Source organism: Amphiura filiformis, chromosome 5, assembly GCF_039555335.1.
Source record: "Amphiura filiformis chromosome 5, Afil_fr2py, whole genome shotgun sequence".
Lineage (NCBI taxonomy): Eukaryota > Metazoa > Echinodermata > Ophiuroidea > Amphilepidida > Amphiuridae > Amphiura > Amphiura filiformis.
In genome coordinates, this window is record NC_092632.1 from 4,616,970 (window position 1) to 4,639,999 (window position 23,030).

Genomic DNA, 23,030 nt, shown 5'->3' on the forward strand with positions numbered 1-23,030 from the left:
GTTTCGACAGTATTTTTTGTGGGACATGAGAGCACCTTAGATCTATCGATTGCATTCTGAATACTGAAGCATGTCTTTCTGATATCAAATAATTTTCATTTTTTGAAAATCACAATATAATACAAATTTTATGACAAATTATAAAAATTTGATATTTTTCAAATTTTTGATATATAACAGTCCTCAAGTAAATTATATAAATCTAATGATATATTTTAAAGTGTATGTAGCAGGGAGGAAAAGCCGACTTTCAATTGAAAATTTTGACCTTTCATATTGAAGATATGGATTTTTTCCCAAAAAGACCTTTTTTTTTGGTGTTTTTGGAAAAAAAATCCATATCTTCAATACGAAAGGTCAAAATTTTCAATTGATCGTCGGCTTTTCATCCCACCTACATACACTTTAAGTATAAATCATCAGATTGATAAAGTTTACTTCGAGTACTGTTAAATATCAAAAATATCAATTTTAATGATTTGCCATAAAATGTGTATTAAATTGCGAATTTCAAAAATCAAAATTATTTGATATCAGAATGACATTCTTCAGATTCAGAATGCGATTCGATATGTCTGATGTGCTCTAATGTCCCAAAATAAATACTGTCCAAACGTTCATACCCCAGCCCTTAACTAATTAGGTACAACCAGTGCTGGAAATAAGCCTCAATTTGCAAGGATCATTTGGTTGGTAGAGTGCAAGACCATCGTAAGTGTAGTAGAATATAATAATAGTTGGTGTTCTTCATTTGTTATTGATCAAAAGTAAGTACACTGATTGAAATATTGCAAGTGGCCAGGATAGACCCTTTAATCAAATAAACCAACCGGAATTGTCTAACAATTGAAATGGCAGCCATGGTGGTGGACATGTTCAAATTGTCGTAATTAATTGATTGCGCCCAGCACTGGCTGCAACACAAATCCATTTCTCGTCTTTTTCAATCGTGTTTTTCATCAATTTTTCAGCGTCGCAATACTTGTGTAATTATAAATGTTTTAAATTTTGTGTGTTATTCTAAGTATCTTTAATTATTATTATTTGTAATATTTCTCAGTATTTTGGCCCTTGGCCATGAATGTGAAATAAATATATATGAAATGAAATGAAAGGGACAGGTCTTTAGTTCATTTCCACAACCATTTATACCTATCATCCCCTGTTTTATTGTATTATCTTGCGAATTGTCCTGGTAGAAAGAATCTTATCATTCAGTAGACATGAATAACGACATTTCATTGGTTAATAGCCAAATAATATAATTTCGTATTGTTCAGCGTTCATAAATTACCGTACAATATATAGCCGTATTATTCAGCTCTTAATCAATACCGCAATTAACGGGCCTGCATACTCGCGTTGTATTGTACACTGTGATGAGCGCGTATGAGCGAGAGACGGTAATTACTCGCTACCTCACGTCGCGTGCTAAGTGTGCGCCACGCGTTAAATGTCGTGCTGTATTACATGGCCTGGCGGTAGTTGCATGACAGAAAACTGTAAAGCATGCATGGAAGAGTTTGGAGTAGGCCTATAACTTGATCATTTTATGTTTGTGGTATTATTTATTTATTTATTTGTTTGTTTGTTTGTTTGTTTGTTTGTTTGTTTGTTTGTTTGTTTGTTTGTTTGTTTGTGTTAAATTCATGTCTACTGAATGATAAATTTGTTACCCCCTGTCTGTTCATATGCAATATGAAAAATATCACTGGTTTTGAGGTCGTATCACACGAGGCCTGCGGCCTCGTGTGATACGACCCCGGCCTCGTGTGATACGACCTCAAAACCAGTGATATTTTTCGTATGGCATGAACAAACAGGGGATAACTAATAATATTTAAATGAGCATGAGTGACACAGTATTTGATAGGGTCTGTTATATTCTACTACACTTACAGTATTATTCTTGCACTTTACCCTTGAAAATTTAGGCTTATTTTCAACACTGGTTGTACCCATTGCACAGGAACACATTACAAATTTTGTCCTAATAAGAGAGCACTTGATTGAACAAACCTTTGTGCCCTTTCACATTTAGCTTTAGATTTGACAATCTCCAGGCCTTCATAATCTTTGGTGTTTTGGGGAAAAAAATCTATATCTTCAATACGAAATATCGAAATTTTCAATGAATTGATTGCCGGCTTTTAATCCCCCAGCTATATTTACATTCTAACTTTGTGCAAACTATTCTTTTTAATTCAATCTCTGATTATACTAATTAACTTGAACAGCTATTGCTAAACACAGGCATCTGCTGTTGATCACCAGTTTTACAGCTTCTTCTTGTAGTGTAAAGGGGCAATCAGAGGTTTTCCAACAGATGGTAAACAAACTAAAATAGCTCAAAATATCATAATTTCATAGCCCATGATTTGTAAATAATTTGTTCTGTGAGTGTTATTGAGTTCAAGTTACATTTATCTCTCAACCACATATGGTTTCTGAATTCAACCTTGCTTACATGAAAATAAAAGTATTACATTTGTTTATATGTGAGATCTTAAGATTGCTGACACGTTTTTCATGTCACTAGTTATTGGCACATTTATATGCTTGTTCCAAATATGACACAAAATCTAAACTATGATGAATTCTAAGACAGTGTTCTGTTTCATCAAATCACACAGCTTGTCCCTTTAATAGGTCAAAGAAGCAACATGGTTATTTTGGTGTACTTTTGGTGTGCAATAGATTGTAAGACGGCTAGAAATGAAATTAAGGAAACATTTTCACTCTTCTCGCTTCAAAGAACATTGCAAACAGGCCCGTCGCAGGATTTTTTTGGGGGTGCTGCTTTTGAAAAAGTGGACTTTTTCCCAAAGGGGGTGCGATTTTGTGAAAAGTGGACTTTTCCCTCCAAATTTGGATCTTTTTTGACCAAAACAATGTGAAAAACCTCATTTTTTTGCTCGCTACGCTCGCAAATTCTTCATTTTTGGGACTTTTTGTATACTTTTGCAAATTTGGGGAGGTGCGGTCGCACCCCCCGCACCCCCCCTGCGTACGGGCCTGATTGCAAATATGTGAAATACTGGTTAAACCTACCAATTGTCCTTCATTATTCATGCAATGGCTATAAATTTGAGTGTTTCTTTAAAAGTGCTCAATGAATTTTCATAATTACATGTCCAGTCATGGTACAATCAGGAACTAAAGTTTAATCACCATTGTAATTTTGATTTAGGATATACAACTAAAGGGCAGCAATAACTACTGCACTGTAATTGGCCTATTTTGTGCACCTTCTCAGTAGTGCCCCAAGACCCTTCCTAACTTGCATTTATGTTGGCATCTTTTTAACTTTTGAAAGCAAACAATCTGCGCATCAAGTTTTATTATACAGTCCTTATTCTTTTATATTGAATTGCAGCAATATTTTGTTGCATGGAAAATATCCAGTGAGAATGTCAAAACACAGTATTAGTGCCCCTTAAAATTTAGTTACTGAAGCATAGCCATAGGGCGGCTTATTATATCTGAATTGTAAAGTGGCACATCATAATACATGTTTAACCATGTTAACAGTTTGAAGATTTTAATGTTACAGTGGTCCACATTTTGTGACATTTTCTAAGATTTGCAAATCAACAACAGGTGCCTGTAGCAGGGTAGAACTTTCAACTTAAAAGCAGATATCAGTATTGAGTCCATCTGGCTGATTTTGGTTAAAAAAATGAAGGGCCTGCAGAGAGCCAACCTTATTTCTAACACTGATGGCACTACATCTGATGGTAAATTTAATGATAGGTCATGCATCACACATGAAAACCATTATTAACAAGATCTTTCTCTCACAGATATAATGTATTTGTTAGTAATTTAAAAAAACCTGCTGATAATGTTTCTTAAATATTATTTTTTCTACAGGGTATTGGCGCACAATAAGTTGACAACCATCAAGTCGTACACATTTAAAGGCATGGATGATCTATACATATTGTAAGTTATCTACATACAAATTGATTTTATGGTAGTTGCCCATGCACATACTTGCCAACTGGCCCGTTTTACCCGGGATTGTCCCATTTTCTGTGTCCAAAAACACTGAAAAACAGGATTGTCCCATTTAGTTTTTCAGAACTGAATTTTTTTTAAGGTTATGTTTTACAGAGAACATTTAAATGTAGGGTTATATAAAGGGTATAAAATGTGTAATAATATTCTAAAACATTTTTGAACACTTGCTGCAAAACATTTTAACATTATGTTATTTAAGTGTTGATAAAATGTTTTGCAAAAATTGCCAACAATAATTTATAATAACATTTTGACAACATTTTGAAAAAGTTGTTGCAGTGGGTTTTTTTTGATCTTATAAAACATTTCAAAACTGTTTTCTTGACCTATGTATGACCTGATATTTAAATGTAATTATAACATTTTGTTCATTACATGTTTATGACACGTTTATAACATATCAAAAACTTTGTTTCTTGCTGGGGTGGGAATGTCTTGTTCAATTATCAATATACCCCAAAAATACACAAAAAGATTGACAATTCTATTTCATTACGAGGACATATTCATTGAAACCCTACTTGCTTGATAAATTGAGGATTGTGATTGCCATTTCAACATCAAATCTCAGCTAAAAAAAGGGTCTTAAATTTGACTCAAAATAGTGGTATACAGACCTGAAACTTTACCTTTTTTATTCCTGAAATCTACGCATTATTTGTTATTTTCAGCCCAATTTGAGTTTTTTTAGCATGATTTTGCACTATTTTCCTCTTTTTTTTAAAAAGCATTTTCCTCATTTTTCACAAAGGGTCAGTTTCAGGTCTGGATATAGATCATGCCTCTGATTCATAACAGAGTTAAAGGATGTACATAATAACTTGTACATAGAAAATGTGCAATTTGTTGATACAGGTATAACAGTACTCAATCGCTGATGTTAGAATACACTCAACCACCACTATTTAAATGATGACAAATTTGATCTCATTGTTTTTGCACAAATGACACTGTTTCTTACCTTTCTTAAAAGTTTACACATGATTTCTGATAAGTGAGTGATTATGTTCCCTCTGTGAGAATGCTGAAATAAAGTGTGTTATATGTGGATGCTCTTTTTCTTACAAGCAGTTCTGATAACAACATCTAAAAAACTGACTAATATTGCTTCGGGTGTTTTGAGTCTGACAATCACATAATGTATGACAGTCCAAATAGGCAATGTTGCAATTCAGGATACATAAAGCCTCAAATTGTTGAACAATGGAGTCTTTTGCAACTCAAAGCCCAAATGCTTACAATGTGATTTTATGCAGATTTCTTCCAGCGTCACACATTTTCCTTCTAACCAAGAACATTTTGCACCAAATTTGGTCCCCTAAGCAAGTTTTTAGCTCCAAAATATACTTATTTTGGACTAAGTTTGCAATACAATCCAACAAATTACCATAAAGAAGTTCAGAAAATGTACCACTTTTCTTGAAAACCAGTGTTTTAGACTCTTAAACATGTCACATGAGTTATACTTGCCTGATCGTAAAAACGCTTAAAAACACCCCCTCAGTGTATTTCATGAGTGGCTCCCCAAACTTGACCAAACTAAAACTGTACACAACAGGATGAAGGAGAACACCCAAACAGGTTTTTAAGCCATAGATATTCATAAGGGCACTAATTATTTAGGAAAGGTGCACTAATTTATAAATTGAATAATGGTATATTGAATCTTGCTGACCAACCAAATTCTAATTCTATAGTTAGGGACTAGTGTGGGTTGAATACCCTGGGCATGCAAATCAAGAGATATCTCCAACACATACAGTGCCAATTTCTTACCGTAAATAACTTTCCTAACTAAATTATACAGTAACAACGCATAGGAGTCTAGCAGATGTATTGGTTTCCTGGATAATGCCTCTAAACATAAAAGTCAATATCACATATGTGAGAATACAACCAACCTGTTCCTTGGCTTCTGTAAAATCCGCTATTCCAGTTGAAATACATACACCCCCTACGGAAGACATGACCTTAATCTCCCGCCACACAGAGGGTGTAGATTTTAAATGAAGTCGCTCAATAAAGTAACCCCTTTCGAAATCCACACTCGGTGTGTGGTAGATTAAGGTCATGTCTTCCATAGGGGGTGTATGGATTTCAACTGGAATATGCCAATGTATAATGATAAATTGAGAATATGTATGCTCTATGGAATGAATGAATTCTTCATCATCACTACTGTTCCTGTCACAATTCTTTAGGCTAAGTATAAAAATATATGTCTGTTTCCTGATTTTACACTGTCATGAAAATTTATATTAAACAATTCTTATTTCTCAATAGCTAACCAGACAATAAAGAATATGTTTTCAGCATTTCTTAAGTTTAGGGTTGTCTAGCTTGTTTAGTTATGGTTGTTCAAGATGCAAGCATTTATTTTTGAGCTTTTTTGCTCACTCGCATTTTACTAAATTAACTTCTGAGTCTGTGAATACCATATGGGGTTCTGATTGGCTGCATGCATCATGGATAGTGACAACTTACCTCAGGATGCACACCACAAAAGTCTCATTCTTTGTGTACAAAGAAGGTATCTGTGAGATGTAATTTTCTCTTTGCAAAAGTATTTCAGTTTGCAATAATGGTTTTACTATTAGTTAGGCGTTTTTTTTACTATGGCAGCACCCACGGGTCGCATGTGATTATTTTTCATCAATTTGAATCACCTAAGCTTGCTGACTGATAACATCACAGAATAGATCAAAAAGTTTGTATATATCTTTCTTTAGGCCCATGTAGATTTATTTCTAAAAACATCAGGATAAGTCCATACAGGTAAATCCAGTTTGAGAGTGGGAGAGCTTGACACTTTGCAATGCTATCCCCAAAACCATACATTACTGCTTATTTTACATATGATTATAAAATTGCAACAAGAAAGTGAAAAGGATTACTCATTGATAACTTTACTTGTTTGTATTTGAATAAATCATGCACACTATATATAATATCTACCTCATGTCACCAGCACTAGCTTTCAAGTTCAGCATGTGCTGCGTTGGCTTACCGTGGTTTCTTGCGTGTACATATGCGGCAGGTTGATTGTGTGCGTAAAAGTATATACACGCACCAAGTAACACTAAGCTAACACAGAACATGCTGAACTTCAAAGCTAGTGCCAGTGACTCGAGGTAAGATATATGTATTTACTATAGTACTTGTTATCCTCAGAAGACCTGGTATTATAGCGTCAGGTTTCATTCTTTGTTCTGAACCCTTTGTTAACATGGTCCTGGTTAGATGCAATTCAAGTCAAAGTGTAAGTCCACTTACAAGAGAAAACCAATGCCTCCAATGCCACATTTCATTCTGATATGTGTGTATAAATGGGACAATCTACAGAAAAAATCTTCTTTAATGGGTTCTTTCAAATTGCAGACAAATGTGAACTGACTCTCATTTCTTGGTGACTGTAGTCATAGACAGTAGAGAGGTGGACTAGTATGTTTCAAAGGCAGTGCATCTTTATAATATATATGTGAGAAGTAGCTGCAACAAAGTACTGACATTACTACCTCGAGGAAGCCAAATGAACCAAGCCAAAGCCAAGCTTTGCAGTTAATGTACAGATGAAAATAAAATATGTTTGAGCTTGTTGGACTGGGTCATGTGCTTTGGCAAATATGTTGTAGCAATTTGATATGATAAGAAGAAGAAACAGTATGCAGATATTAACTGTCTTAAAGTGTAATGGTTACAATATAGTCTAATCACAGGGGTCCATTTCATTAAACTTTCAGTCCTTCGTAACTCAAGTAACCATTCGTAAAGTTACAAATACCCAATATTAGACGTAACTTTATGAAGGGTCCCTGTAGTATATCTTATGAAAGATACTGTTTGTAAGTATGTTTAGTGAAATGCCGCTTACAAATCGTCGTAAGTTACGAATGATGTTGAGACTTATGAAGCTTCATAAAGTTTAGTGAAATGTACCCGTGGTGAAAGATTTCAGTAGTGAGTTAATTAGACTACTTCTTTCACTGAGTGATTATATTGCTACCATTTCACAAATTTATGACAGTTAATGTTGGCTTTATATCACTCATACATAAATTCTATTTTTTTCCAGGAATATTTAATCATTTAATACTTATTTGTCAACATTATTGTTACTGTGACTAATTTTCTTATAAGTTAACCATTTCTAAATTGGCAAGTCCAACAGGTACTGGGTGCAAATCGTACAAAGAAGTATCTTTTTCCCACCCTTGCATGCATACTGTGTTATAAGCTAATGGGTGGCTAGTTATGGACTATTCCATTTGAATTTTACCCATTTAAAAGATTTAAGTAAAGTCTTCCACAGAGGGAGTATGTTTTTCAAATGGAATTGACTAGGGTTAATCATTTTGAAACCCCTACTCCTATATAGATCTTCCATATTTGGAGTAAGTAAGTCATAAGAAAGTTATTCAATTTAAAACCTATACTCCCTCTGTGAAAGACTAACTACTGTGGAAGACTAAATTAATCTGAGTGTGTGATTTCAAATGGAACAGCCCATTGCGTGGGATAAGCGTCATTGGGATGCTTAAAATATCAACAGCTTGGCAGTACTTTTTCAATGGTGTGGCTGATGTATGAACATTGAATGGCAATCAACCAATGAATTGTCTAGAATTTATGTATGAGTGATATAAAAGTGAATAGTAACATTTGGTGCATAGGAAAATTGAACATAATTTAAAGATAAATTCTCAATCATCATTCAAAGATTGAAATTTCATTCATTATATTTAAGAGTAAACAGCAATAGTTTTCAATACCGTATTAAATCTAATTAGTGCCCCTTTTCAAATAAAAGTGCCTAAAAACTGTACATGCAAATAATTGGCTTCGCTTGACATCTTCATTTATTTCAAACAATTTTGTTTTTGCCATCCAGTTTTAAGTTGCTTTTCAGTGTCATTAATTTGACTATGCACTGAAGAAGATATTGATATACAACAATTTTCATTTTGCGTTGTGATTAATCATACACAATACTCAAGGGATGCATCTCTACATATCAAATACCGGTGTGTTAAAGGGCCATTTTGTGATCCACATTCTCATCACCCTCACTTACCTCCAAAAAAGCAGAGATATTTATACCATCAGAAACTTTATAGACTACATAATGTATACACAACATTTCTTGCAGATTTGGTCATTTGTAATAAAAATTCTCCCATTTGTATTTTCTGTCTGTTTACAGCAATAATTACAACACAGTGGCATATGGAGTAGTGTATTACATGCAATTATGCATAGTTCATAAGCGCAAAATTGGAATCAAGTGAAACTTTGGTAATAAGGTTTAGTCGTCAATATATATTGATCTATACTGAAAAAAGAAGATGTTGAAATCACAAAATTCACCTTTAAACATCTCTGTTCAATTATTATTCACCCTGGAGCTGGAGTCAATTGCTACAGTTACACTTGAAATTATTCTATCTCAATATAAGTAAGTACCAGTGATATCTCATATATAGAACAGTGTCTGGGAATTCCTTAATATTACCCAGACATAAGTGTGCAAGCCACACTTTCAAAAAATTTGCACAAAATTTGATAGACGGAATCCAACACCATAAGGGTTGGTATGTACCGCATCAATGTTATTAGGCCAAGCTGGCTCAGAATTTGAGGATTTGAATTTAGAATGGCATATTTTTTTTAGCAGGAGAAGGAGCTATCTTGAATTCCTTTAAAACAAAATTACATTGAGGGAACATAGAGGGGTGAAAAGTAGTATGAAGTATGGAATTTGATACAAAAATGGTTTAGTGGATAATTTGGTACTCTGGGATGGGGCACTTGTATTCAAAATTGTATATCACAACGTATAAAAAACAAGTAAAAAGGTTTTTTTCCTGGCTAGCCGCGATACACTTATATCACTAAAAGGGTATCAAAAACAGATTTTGTTCATGCTAGTTGTGTAAAGATCTGCTTACCTATTTGTCATTTGATCTAAACATGTCTGATACTTGTATCTTTTGATGTGAAAGAAAAGCAGCATGAGAAACAAATTACTGAGAAGCTGTAAAAGGAAATTGAACTTTTCACCAACATACTTCGCTATTGTATAGTATTCAATATCCAGTAGCGAATAAGGAAAGATGATCAAGTGGACTATTGGGCCAGTAGACCATGCGAAGGTGTTGTGAAAATATATATTACTGTGTCCAAAAGCAGCTAAACATTCTTATTAGATTTTTTGGAGTCACATAGGTCGTAGTCTTTTCAAAACAATAACATGAAACTGGGTTATCGTTGATTACATCTGAAGACTCACACCTAACTTCATGGAAGAAAGAGAAGAAAATAAGATGATATAGAGGATTAATACAATGCGATGTGGTGTTTGAAAGGTAAGATATCTATTTTCAACTCCACAAAGTATTTAGCCCAATTGCCCGAAGTGATGTACCGGGGTACTATGTATTATGAATAATGGGCAAAGGAAATTCATATGTGTCACGAACAAAAGTTTATATGGGTAATCTGACTGAAGTGTTGCAATATATGTCTTACAAAATTAGTTGTAAACTACTCCTATAAGATGATGTTATTAAGCACTCTGGGCACTAATTAGGTTGAATACGGTTATAAACTTAGGTATTAGTTTTTGAGTTGTTAGGAATTAAGTTCCAGTGTTGAGTAAATTTAAATCCTGAACATTAATACTAGTGAACATTAATTACCTTTTCCTTTGGACAATTTCAATAATTTTTTGACCATTTTTAGGTCGTCTGAAAGAAGAAACTTTATGGCATCATGAGTTGTGTGTCAGTCAATCGGGGTTTGTGAGGGTGTATGTATGTCAACAATAGTGTAAAGTAATTTTGGTCTCATATGAACAGTTCAAATCCTATTGCAATCAAATTTGGGTTCTAGCTGCACTATGGGAACCCTCATCTGTTGATTGTGTTCAAGGTCATATACTGAGGTCTAAGGTCATTGGAGGTCAACTTGTAGGCAATAGGCTGAAAATACAAAAATCTGATCTCACATAAACAGTTCACATCAAATTGCAACCAAACTTGAGCCAAAGCTGCATTATGGGAGCTTTAATGTAATGGTTGTGTTCAAGGTCACATACTGAGGTCAAATGTCATTTGCGGTCTAAGGTCATTAGAGATTAACTTCTAAAGTTGGCTGAAAAGAAAATGCAAAAAAAGGACAAAAATGCAAAAAAAGTTTCATATGAATATTTACTATGTGTAGTGTTCACTACCCATATCTTTGGACAACCTGTCTGGGACCGCTGTCTGGTTGTACGGTAATTAAAAAAATATAATTTGTATTTATATATTTCATGATTGCCATCTACTGGAGATAAGATTCCCTACTCACATTACTATTACTAGACCTACTATACATAACCACTACTGTGCATAACAGTCAAGTCACTCACATAAACTATTGTTGGTCACTGTAAAAACTGGTGTAACTACTCATATATATATTGTTATCTACTGTATAGATAAGTCTAGCCTTTCACAATAATGTTGCTATCAACTGTATAAAAGCATGATCCCTGATTAATATTGCCATCTTCTGTAAACTGCAGTATTGCCAATCCTAGTGATATTGCTATCTGTTGTAGATAGATGCTATCATCTGCATTGGTATTGCTATCTAGTGTGTATGTAGAAGATACCACTGACTGATATTGCTATTTGCACTAATTAGCAGTTTACCCCAGTTGCATACACAGGGGGGTTTCATCTGTCAGTTGGGGGATATGTACCCAGTTTGGGGGAAATTCTGGAGTTACTACTTACAGCAAGCAAAGCGAGCCAATTTTTTAAACATATCTACCATAGATATCAGTTGAGCCACTCTCAGATGTTGCAATCTGCTCCAGATAGCATTCTAACCACCTCATTAATATTGCTATCTTCTGTAGATAGCAATTTAGCCACATCATTAATATTGCTATCTTCTGTAGATAGCAATCTAGCCACCTACATTAATACAGAAGATAGCAAATATGCACCTGCATTAATATTGCTATCTTCTGTAGATAGCAATCTAGCCACCTACATTAATATTGCTATCTTCTGTAGATAGCAATGTAGCCACTACATTAATATTGCTATCTTCTGTAGATAGCAATCTAGGAAAATACATTAATATTGCTATCTTCTGAAGATAGCAATGTAGCCACTACATTAATATTGCTATCTTCTGTAGATAGCAATGTAGCCACTACATTAATATTGCTATCTTCTGTAGATAGCAATCTACGAAAATACATTAATATTGCTATCTTCTGTAGATAGCAATCTAGGAAAATGCATTAATATTGCTATTTTCTGTTGATAGCAATCCAGGAAAATACATTAATATTGCTATCTTCTGTAGATAGCGATCTAGGAAAATACATTAATATTGCTATCTTCTGTAGATAGCAATCCAGGAAAATACATTAATATTGCTATCTTCTGAAGATAGCAATGTAGCCACTACATTAATATTGCTATCTTCTGTAGATAGCAATGTAGCCACTACATTAATATTGCTATCTTCTGTAGATAGCAATCTACGAAAATACATTAATATTGCTATCTTCTGTAGATAGCAATCTAGGAAAATGCATTAATATTGCTATCTTCTGTAGATAGCAATCCAGGAAAATACATTAATATTGCTATCTTCTGTAGATAGCAATCCAGGAAAATACATTAATATTGCTATCTTCTGTAGATAGCAATCCAGGAAAATACATTAATATTGCTATCTTCTGAAGATAGCAATGTAGCCACTACATTAATATTGCTATCTTCTGTAGATAGCAATGTAGCCACTACATTAATATTGCTATCTTCTATAGATAGCAATCTACGAAAATACATTAATATTGCTATCTTCTGTAGATAGCAATCTAGGAAAATACATTAATATTGCTATCTTCTGTAGATAGCAATCCAGGAAAATACATTAATATTGCTATCTTCTGAAGATAGCAATGTAGCCACTACATTAATATTGCTATCTTCTGTAGATACCAATCTAGGAAAATACATTTATATTGCTATCTTCTGTAGATAGCAATCTAGCCACTACATTAATATTGCTATCTTCTGTAGATAGCAATCTAGCCACATACATAGAGCAATCTAGTAACCCATATTAATATTGATTTCTTCTGTAGATAGCAATCCAGCCACCTTGTTGTGTGTGTGATAAAAGCTAGGCCTCAGGCCATGTGTAGTCCAGGCCTAGTTCACATTGCTCATATCTAAATTCTAGAAAACATATTGGTTGATAGCCGACCATTCAATATCTGTTACCATCAGTCAGTCACACCATTGAAAACAAATATAATCATTGTGCAATACCATTTAGGCCTGCCGATTTAAATATAAGGATATATAAAGGGTATAAAGTATTTTAATTATGCAAACATTATATTATTGAACTCTTGACAAAATATTTTGCAAAAATGTTTGCCAAGAAATTTTTACAAAAACATTTTGACAAGATTTTTTTAAATGTTGTTGTAGTGTTTTTTCATATAAAACATTGCCTTCACTTTCATATAATCCAACATTTAAATGTTATTAAATCATTTCGGTTAAAACAAAAGCACATTTTTTATGTTTTTTACATTTTTGTGTCTTTTGGGATGTCACAGCAAAACTTGTTGCTTTTTTTTCACATGGAGTATTAGATATTCTTACAAGAGTTAGAAATTTTATGTATGAGTGATAAAATAAATATTATATAATTAGTATAATGGGCCGGGTGAATAATGTTTTATCCATTTCAATCATTTAATTCATGTGCTGGCTCATCTTTCGCCTTATGATTATGTTTCAACAATGACACTCATAGACAGTTAATATCCAGAATTTTTTTCTGATAGGCATATATTTCAGATAACAATGTGCAATGCCACTACATGGAATAACCAGGGTTTTTACAGCAATTAAGATGTGCAAAAGGTGTATTTTATCCTTTTTCTTTAATGTTTTCTTTGTCCATATAGAGATCTATCATGGAACCAGCTTCAATACCTTCCAAAACATGCATTTGCTGGAGTCACTATCACATCATTGTAAGTACAACACACCCTACATCTCCTCTTATATTATAAACCCCAAGTCTGGAGGTTCAACCATGGAGCTTCATGCACCCATATTTTAACTATGGAGTTCTGGAAAACTTTCGTGACTAGGGACAATATGTATGTTTCAGGTCAAATATGAGGTCATGACACAATGGTGCGCTTCAAAATATTGAAAATAATGTCAAAGGTTTTTTTTATCTTGATTCATAATATCTAAGAGATTATTACAGTTGCACGTGAAATGACTTACTTTTGGCTTAATCACTAGCAGGCTATGTTAATACATCTATGCTACTAATAAAGGTATTAAAAACAAAATTTTGATCATAAGTTAATATATGTAGAAAACCCCATAGAGGACCATTCTGAGACATGAAACAATAACAGCATGCTCAATAAAAATGCCAAAATAATTAGATAAGATTGTATTTTCCTAAGATTTGCCTAAAGTGTTTTTGTATCATTTGCTAGGGACCTGGGGTATAACCCATTGAGGAAGCTGGATGAAGATGTCTTTGTTGGTTTAAAAGGACTCACTGAGATGTAAGTAATATCATATCTTGATTTAAGGGGTCGGTCTATTGTCTCTAATATCTCCGAAATGGGAGAAAACTGCCATGTTTGCTGTGAAATTTTGCCTAGCAATATCTATCTCAGGTGCAAAATTTATGGTGCACATGAAAGAATGAAGTCTTTAGATTAATATTTTAGCAATCTTAATATTATTAGTTGATAGGAAATTCTTCAAATATGCCTGTACATATAACTGACGCATAACAGCCCACGAGTTTTTTATAGGTGAACTTTTTTCGAGCAGTCCGTGTTGGACGATGACCCTATCTTTTTGCTGAGGTATTTACAGGACCTTGAAATAAGAATTATGATAGATATTTGCGACTTGAATGCAACGAAGGCATGTTTGAAGCTCGTCAATACACAAAATACTACCTCATTTTACACTCTCGTCTACCACTGTCTGGCGCATGTTATTTTGTTACTCTAAATTCAACAAAATTCCAATTTTTCAGGCAAAAGACTTCTAGAGATACCATCCTACATGTCCATGTTCGATTTATGGTAATACAATTAACCAATTTTTAAATATCAATTTGTTTAGATTCACGGAAGCCATATTTTGTACATTTTCGACAGTAACGAGTTAACGCCAATTTTGGTACAAATTTGTCAGTTTTGCCAAAGTTATTTATCCGGTTAACTAACGAATACCAAGGTTCATAGGCGAGCTAATAGCGCTATGTTATTTAACTACTTTTACTTACGATTATTTTCATGATTCCGTTTGAGAACAAATTAATATAATTCCTTATGGGTCTCCAACTTCCCCTGTCTTCAAGCTTCTTCACACGACTATAATTGAAGACCGAATTGAAAAGACTATAGTTTGCGTATGATGTCCTGTCAACCAGACCAAAAATGCCGTACTGCGCAGGTCAGTAACCAATCACGTCTCGCCTTTGCCCTGACGTCAGACGCAAACTAGTCTTTTTAATTCGGTCTTCAATTATAGCCATGTTTTATGGAGTGTTGCCAGGCAAGTCAAAAGCAAATTGGGACAAATCGGCACTAAATATGGCCCGTAACTACATCAATATATCACCCAAATGTCCATGTTATTTAGGGTACAATGTTAATGTAAATAAATTGTAATATACAATTTTAAAACAGTGTTTAAAATGTTCTAAGGTGCGTATGCGCGATTCTTTCTCCCGTTTGAGTTTTAATGTATATACCTATAATGTATTGACAATCAATTCATAAGAAGCCCAAAGTTAATACCAACACTGCAGCGCTGGAAACACGGTAAATTCTGTGAAAGGATTTGTCATGAAATCGTTCCGCTTGATTTATCAGGTCTATTAATGTGACAAAGGAACAGGTCTCTAGTTTGATTCCACAACCATTCAAACCGATCTCATGTTTTATTGTATCATCGTATAAAACAGGAAGGCTATGTCATAAATGGACCGGAACAATATAACAATTACACTGTCACCTGTGTTGAAGGACGGTTCTAAGATACAGGGTGTTCCAGAATGATCTATACCGTGTTTGAAAACATTAATCAACATTGTATTTAATTTGAGTACGGTGCGTGAAATACAATGGCATAAATGTCACCTACTTATTGTGTTACTTTCATTGCAAAACCTTCATTCGTTTTGGCGTGATATTGCATATTCTTAAAACTGGATGTTTTGCATGTGTAAAAATTGCATGTGTGTAACTTACAGCGCAAAGGCTTCATAAGCACAAGACATTGCTGCTTTATCACTATCGCGCGAGGCCTACTTTGCAATTATGTGTAGAAATCATACAGTTGTCATAGGAGATACACCAAATTTGGCACAGATGTAGAGCTTGAAACACTGAATAATTCTTGATATTGGATTAAGTGACCTTTTTCATGTGTTTTCAATATTACGAGGGCTCAGAGCAAGAACAAGCTATGTCCACAATTACATGTTACTCATTTCGGCAACAAATGGATGGTTAATTCTGCACTCCATAATAAATGCAAGTGACACCCTGTAGCTTAAGATGACAGCGAGACAGGTTTCTAGATCGATTCCACGACCAGTCATACCTATTACCTGTTTTATTGTTACCTTATGGAGGCCAGACTTTTATTTGAATGATAATGGCTCTGTCACGCCGTATTGAATACCCTCTGTACGGAATGTTACATCACAATTCAGTATAATTATTCAAGGTTGGTACGCGTGTCTGTCATCGACTTGACAACAGGCACCCCGGTACAAATACTTGTAAATCGTGGAAAGTCGATTTATGCAAAATGATCAAAAAATGATACTTTTAGGTGTTATTCTGTTAGTTTCTGTTTGGCAAATCATAAATGCGTACGTGTTTTGGTCAAAATGGCAATAATCTTATTTTTACCCCTACCCACCTGATATAGCTTTACACAACCCTTAAACATAAGTAGATAGGCTTTCTCAAAGGGATATTGAGTGAGTGAGTGTAGCTCTGACTCCATCAGGACTGATGGAGTTGGAGACACATCTGACAAAAGCTCGGTTATAGTTTTGGTTGGTGTCAAGTATGAACAGTTTCCTACAATGGCTTAGCCATTGGAATGGGAGGGGGGTGGCTGAATAAGCTGTATTTTTGCTAAAAAGGTTACTGTATTGGTGACATTTCTTAACCGCCATTTTGACCCCCTCACTTATTGGATAAAAAAACGCTTATGCTGAACTTTCTGATCTTGATTTGAAATGATCTATGGTATTGAACATATAAGAGTATGTAAGGGAAGGACAAAACTAATTATCTCCATTTTAGTGGCAATGCACCATGTTCTATATAGTGGAAAATTTAGATTTACAAAGAGATTTGTCTACGAGACACATGAACCCTTTTACTTTGCAATTTTCTTATTTTTCCCAAAAACATAACAGATAAGCAAGTGACAAGCATTAGCTATAATATTGACACATTTAAATATTTGCTTCTTGACAGTGGTGTAGTGCGGGTCATCTGATTGTGGGGGGGGCACCAACCATGATTGGGGGCACTGGGTTTGATTTGGGGGGCACAAATTGTTTTTTGGCAATTTTCCAATTGGATTTTCTAAATTTTGCAATCGATTGGGGGGGGCCAGGTGCCCTAAATTTGGCTTTGTTCCCATCAACATACTTACACCTCCAGCTCCAATTGCTAAGAAGTCAATATCCAATTTTGACAACTGTCTCTAAATTTATATGTTAACAGGATGAGAGGAGACTACAATGACTCCAGTTTTCATATTGCTTTAAAATGGTTATAGGCTTTAAATATTCAGCATTGTACAAAGTAGCATGTTATAAAAGGAAGCTAGAATTGAAAAAAGCAATGAAATAAATGTGTAAAGAAATGTAGGCCTATCCTTATTGAAGTTGAAATTAATTCTCATTCATTTTTTTTCTTTCCTTACAGAATACTAAGAAATACATTAATAACCTACCTACCAACAAACGGATTGAAGTACATAACGACACTGGATCTTCAGGAAACATATACCCTGAAAAAGTTCCCACCTGTGTTTCGTTTTGAGCGCATCGAAGTAGCCAAGCTGAATTACTTCAGTCACTGTTGTGCCTTTAACTACCTAGTGCAACAGAATGCAGATTATACCAAATTACACAAAATTGGATCAAACGTAAAAACAACTGATTGTAACAATACTGGTACATCATTGAAACCTCGTCCCAGTGTGGCAGTCATGGACATAGGTGGTGGTCACCTGCCTTCTAAATACAGTTCTGCTGATGTTTCAGTATTCTTTCATAGGGATAGAATCTATGATCCTATTCCATTTCCATCTAGTTTGGCAGACTCTATTCAAACCAGTGGTCCAGTACCTACTAGTTCAAAAGATTATCGTTGGATTCCTGCAATTGATCACAATATAAGTCATTTCTACAATGGAACAGAGTGTAATCCATTTGTAGAAAAGAACTATTCAGCTGTAAAATGTACCCCCAAACCTGATGCATTCAATCCATGCTCCGATGTCATGGGCTATATATTCCTTCGCATTGTCGTCTGGTTTATTGCAATGACGGCTTTAATAGGAAACTTTATTGTTCTTTTGGTTTTATTGGCTTACCGAAGCAAAATGACTGTGCCCAAATTCCTCATGTGTAATTTATCTTTTGCAGATTTGTGTATGGGTGTATACTTGCTCATGGTGGCGTCTGTCGATCTACATACATTGCGTGAATATTTCAACTACGCTATATCATGGCAACATGAAGCTGGCTGTAAACTTGCAGGTTTCATCTCCATTTTTTCAAGTGAACTTTCTATATTTTCTCTGACGGTTCTTACCATAGAACGTTGGTATACCATCATTTATGCTATTGACTTAAATAAACGCATTAGACTGAGACAGGCTGCCAAAATAATCATCAGTGCTTGGCTGTTTGCCATTTTGATTGCTGCATTACCAATGCTTGGCGTAGGTAGCTATGGCGTTACTAGTATGTGCATTCCATTTTATATTGGAAAGGACACTTCTGCCATTAGTTATGCCTATGTGTTATTCATCTTACTGTTTAATGCACTAGCATTCTTGATCATCTGTTCCTGTTATGTCAAAATGTATCTTACAGTGCATAATCCACATACAGCCATGCAGCGTAAAGACTCAAAAGTTGCCAAACGTATGGCAGTGCTTATATTCACAGACTTTGCTTGTTGGGCACCAATAGCTATTTTTGGTATATCAGCAGCTTTTGGGATGCCTCTACTAACAGTAAATCAGTCCAAAGTATTAATTGTCTTGTTCTATCCCATCAATTCTTGTGCAAATCCATTCCTCTATGCTATCTTCACTAAAGCATTCCGTCGTGATTTCTTTGTGATGCTAGCCAAACATGGAATGTTTGAGAAGCAGGCCATGAAATACCGGGGAGCACACAGTGATCACCGCTCTTATTCACAAGCTCATTCATACACATCATCTCGTGAAGGTCAAAATAAGTGTCACTACCGGGGCTCCTCTGGATCCTTACTCACCCAAATCTCAAATGATGCAAGATCATCAGTAGCTGTGTTTGAAAAAGACACTATTCATGATATTGATAGTCCTGATGGTAAAACCGCCAAACCAAGTCATATTACCATACCCCTGATGCCTCTTAAAGATCGGAATCACAGCCAGCATAGTCTCAGTCCATCAGATCATCCATGTGAAGAAAGAAAACCAACAGCCCAAACATCAACACCAGAAACAGGTAATGAATCAGCTAATAACAACAATAAACAACCCTTGATGAAAAAACTAAGTGCTGTGTTACATGTAGATTACACAATCAGTGATTTGGATACAGTCCCAGAAGAGAGATGCAGCAGTCCAGATAATCCTGAAATATACCTTGAAGTTCCCAATGTACAAGGACAATCATTTATGAGAGCGCCGGATGCTAATGATTATTTAGATGATGATGATGATTTTTATGAAGATGCTATGGCAGAGGATCTGAAAGAATTGGAAAATGAAAGGAAAAATAGCAAGACTGACAGTGGTATACAATCAAATACTACAACTCCTACAGATAAAGCTGATCAGCAGATTGTCAACAAAACAAGGGTGCTGGAATTGTTAAACAAGGAATCTGACCAGGGAACAGAGACAACTCTGTAAATAATGAATCAGACCAGGGAACAGAGACAACTCTGTAAATAATGAATCAGACCAGGGAATATTGACAACTCTGTAACAATGGGCCCAGATTCTTGAATAAAAGTAATGTTCCTTCAAATTTGAGAAATAATGAATTTGGAAAAGGTCCATGTTCTCTCCTATTACTATAAATGCTTACAGATAATTGAAATGAGCAAGGAGAGAATAAAGCATGTGAATCTAACTTGATTCTATCCAAAGGATAAAGCACAAGCTTTGATTAAGACAAGCTTACCCACTTTATAAGAATCAATTTTGATTCTCTTTTTACGTGAATCTTTGCAAAGAATAGCTTTGTGGATTTGTGCTGAAATTCTTTGTGTTTCCCTATAATCAAATAGAGAATTCAGATTCAAAAATAGATGTATCTATTTGTCTCAATTTGGGATAAAGGCAGATATAACAGGTCAAATTATATAGAAAATAATAATATGTACTACTTTTGATCACATTTTTACACAATTTTCAAACAAAAAATTACATTGGAATTTGGGTATCAATTTTAAAGTTTTAAAATGGTGTTTATAGGTGTTTGCATCTGAACTCTACATATGAAATGAAATCACAGAATAACTGATATATGAGACCTGCTCCCTCCCAAACAAAGTCACCAAGGCTTTATTTGAGGTACAGTCCAATAAACATGCCAAATATTAATAGAAAACAGAGGAATCTTGAAACTAAAGATACATACTTGAAGGACAAGGACATGTGATTCTCAAGCTGACAATCTGAGCATTTGAAATTAATTTATACATATCTACAAATCATAATTGTCTGACTCTATCCAGGTTTCATGGGAGCAGGTCTCACATGTAACATGATCTGGTCCATGAAGGCCAAATTTGAAATTGAGATAAAAGCAAAAATAAAAAAAAACATAAGAAAATAAACATCACAAAACTTTAGAACTTGTAGAACTTGGTGTTTTTAGTATATGATACTAGCCTATTGTTTATCATGTTTATATAAGGTGATAGGTATAATAACTCAATTTTCAAGAATGCCTCCTTTGGCCTCCATGGACCAGATTGTGTCACAATATTGTTTTCTACATTTGACTGATACAAAGATTATAAAACTGTGTTAGTAAGAATAGTTACTTTATAAATTATGTTTTTGATATTACAGAACATGCCACCATTGTTTTTCTAAATGATTGATGCCAGCCTTTCTATGGACATAGTGTCTATAATTCTTCTTTATTGCAGCAGATCTTGTGGTCCCTGTCAAGAGCATACAGGAAAAAAGTTTGTGATAATTTTGATCCAGATCTCAAGAACAACAAGGCCATAAACTGCAAGAGAGTTTAACATAGTTTAAACATTTATGTAAAGGGTTTGATTTTATATTGATTGAACATTTAGAGCATCCTGTGTAAAATTCCTTGTAGTATAACATAGCAATTACAGAATTGCAGATTCATAGTGTTGAAGTCTGATTTAAAATTATTCACATGATATAATCATTTAAATGATGGGTTACATAAAGATCATGGAAATGTTTTGCAACATTTGATATGAAAAAACGCTAGTACTACAATTTAAACATTTTGTCAAAATGTTATTGTAAAATATTTGTTAGCTAACATTTTTGTCAATTAATTTGTCAAAATAACAACATTATGTTAGAATGTTTTACAGCAAGTTTTTGCAAATGTTTGAAAATGTTATTAAATTGTTGTAAACCCTTTATATTACCTTCATTTTGTTGAGTAGTTGTAAATCACATTAAAAGTAATGGGCAAGTTGGGTTGAACCTTGATAAGCCCTATCTCCCACATGTGCACACATTAGCAATTTATGTTATTTTGCAACACTGGCTGTGTACCATAGTTGTGGCTTATCTGACTTGAGAAGTCAAACTTGAATGTTGGTTAGGCATGTGTGATGTAAAAAATAGGCAGAAGGTATCAAGAGCTTAGTGCAGGAAGGCTAGTCTGCAATAGCTGCCCTATAGAAATTTGACAATTTCTGCCCTCTATATTACACATAAAAACACCTGGCAGCCATTGCAGGTAGGGTTTTCTTGCACTAGCCCTGAATATTTTTTAGATTCATTTACACTTGGAAATCCTGTAAATAGTTGGCCTGTATCAGGCAAGAAACAATGTATACTATGGAATAAAACGAAAAGATTATATATTTGTAAACTTATTATCACAGATTTCTCAATTTGAATATCTTTTTTTGAGTATACAATTTACAAATAATTCCAAACAAATTAACAATAAAATTGAAATCAACACAACATTATTTTGTTCACCTGACAAGTTGAACTGAAATTGATGACAATTGAATGATAATGATGTGTTATTATGTAATACTAGAAGGTTTGCCCACTCTATGGACTAAACTATGATCATGCAGATGCTACACTCTCAAGACTACACATGATTAAATTGACACCTTAATCTGAAGAAAACTCAGGATCAAACAAATACCAGCCTCCCCACTCCACATAAGATCAAATTGACACCGTGCTCTCACGACTACACATTATCAAATTGGCAACATGTTCTTAAGACAACAGGAACACAAGATCAAATCGATATCACACTGTCAGGACAACACAGTTGAAATGAATACCAATCTCAAAATTTCACAAAATCAAATGGATCGAATTATCAAGATTCTTCAAGATCAAATAGATACCACATACTCAAGACTACACAAGATCATGTGGATACCGCACTCTCGAGACTACACAAGATCATGTGGATAGCACACTCTC

The 23,030-nt window shown here is 34.4% G+C and overlaps 2 protein-coding genes across 2 annotated transcripts in view; both read left to right on the top strand.

The window, feature by feature from the left end:
* LOC140152510 (follicle-stimulating hormone receptor-like) overlaps positions 1 to 23,030 on the top strand; it is a 459,585-nt gene that overhangs the window by 424,262 nt on the left and 12,293 nt on the right. Inside the window, exons 7-9 of the mRNA XM_072174850.1 lie at positions 3,874 to 3,945; positions 14,012 to 14,080; positions 14,564 to 14,635. Of these exons, the coding sequence (XP_072030951.1) occupies positions 3,926 to 3,945; positions 14,012 to 14,080; positions 14,564 to 14,635 (161 nt within the window). The 5' untranslated portion in view covers positions 3,874 to 3,925. The remainder of the gene's footprint in view (positions 1 to 3,873; positions 3,946 to 14,011; positions 14,081 to 14,563; positions 14,636 to 23,030) is intronic.
* Positions 17,117 to 20,581, top strand: LOC140151655 (follicle-stimulating hormone receptor-like). The gene is made up of 2 exons (XM_072173990.1): positions 17,117 to 17,148; positions 18,047 to 20,581. The coding sequence occupies exons 1-2, from the start codon at positions 17,117 to 17,119 to the stop codon at positions 20,256 to 20,258; spliced, it is 2,244 nt and encodes a 747-aa protein (XP_072030091.1). The 3' UTR covers positions 20,259 to 20,581.

What these genes read in the sequence shown, in the direction of transcription:
- LOC140151655 (XM_072173990.1), top strand. Translation starts at nt 17,117, where the DNA reads ATGGAGTTGGAGACACATCTGACAAAAGCTCG. An exon ending in ACACATCTGACAAAAGCTCG is followed by an intron (nt 17,149 to 18,046) that starts GTTATAGTTTTG and finishes CTTTCCTTACAG; the next exon opens with AATACTAAGAAATACATTAA.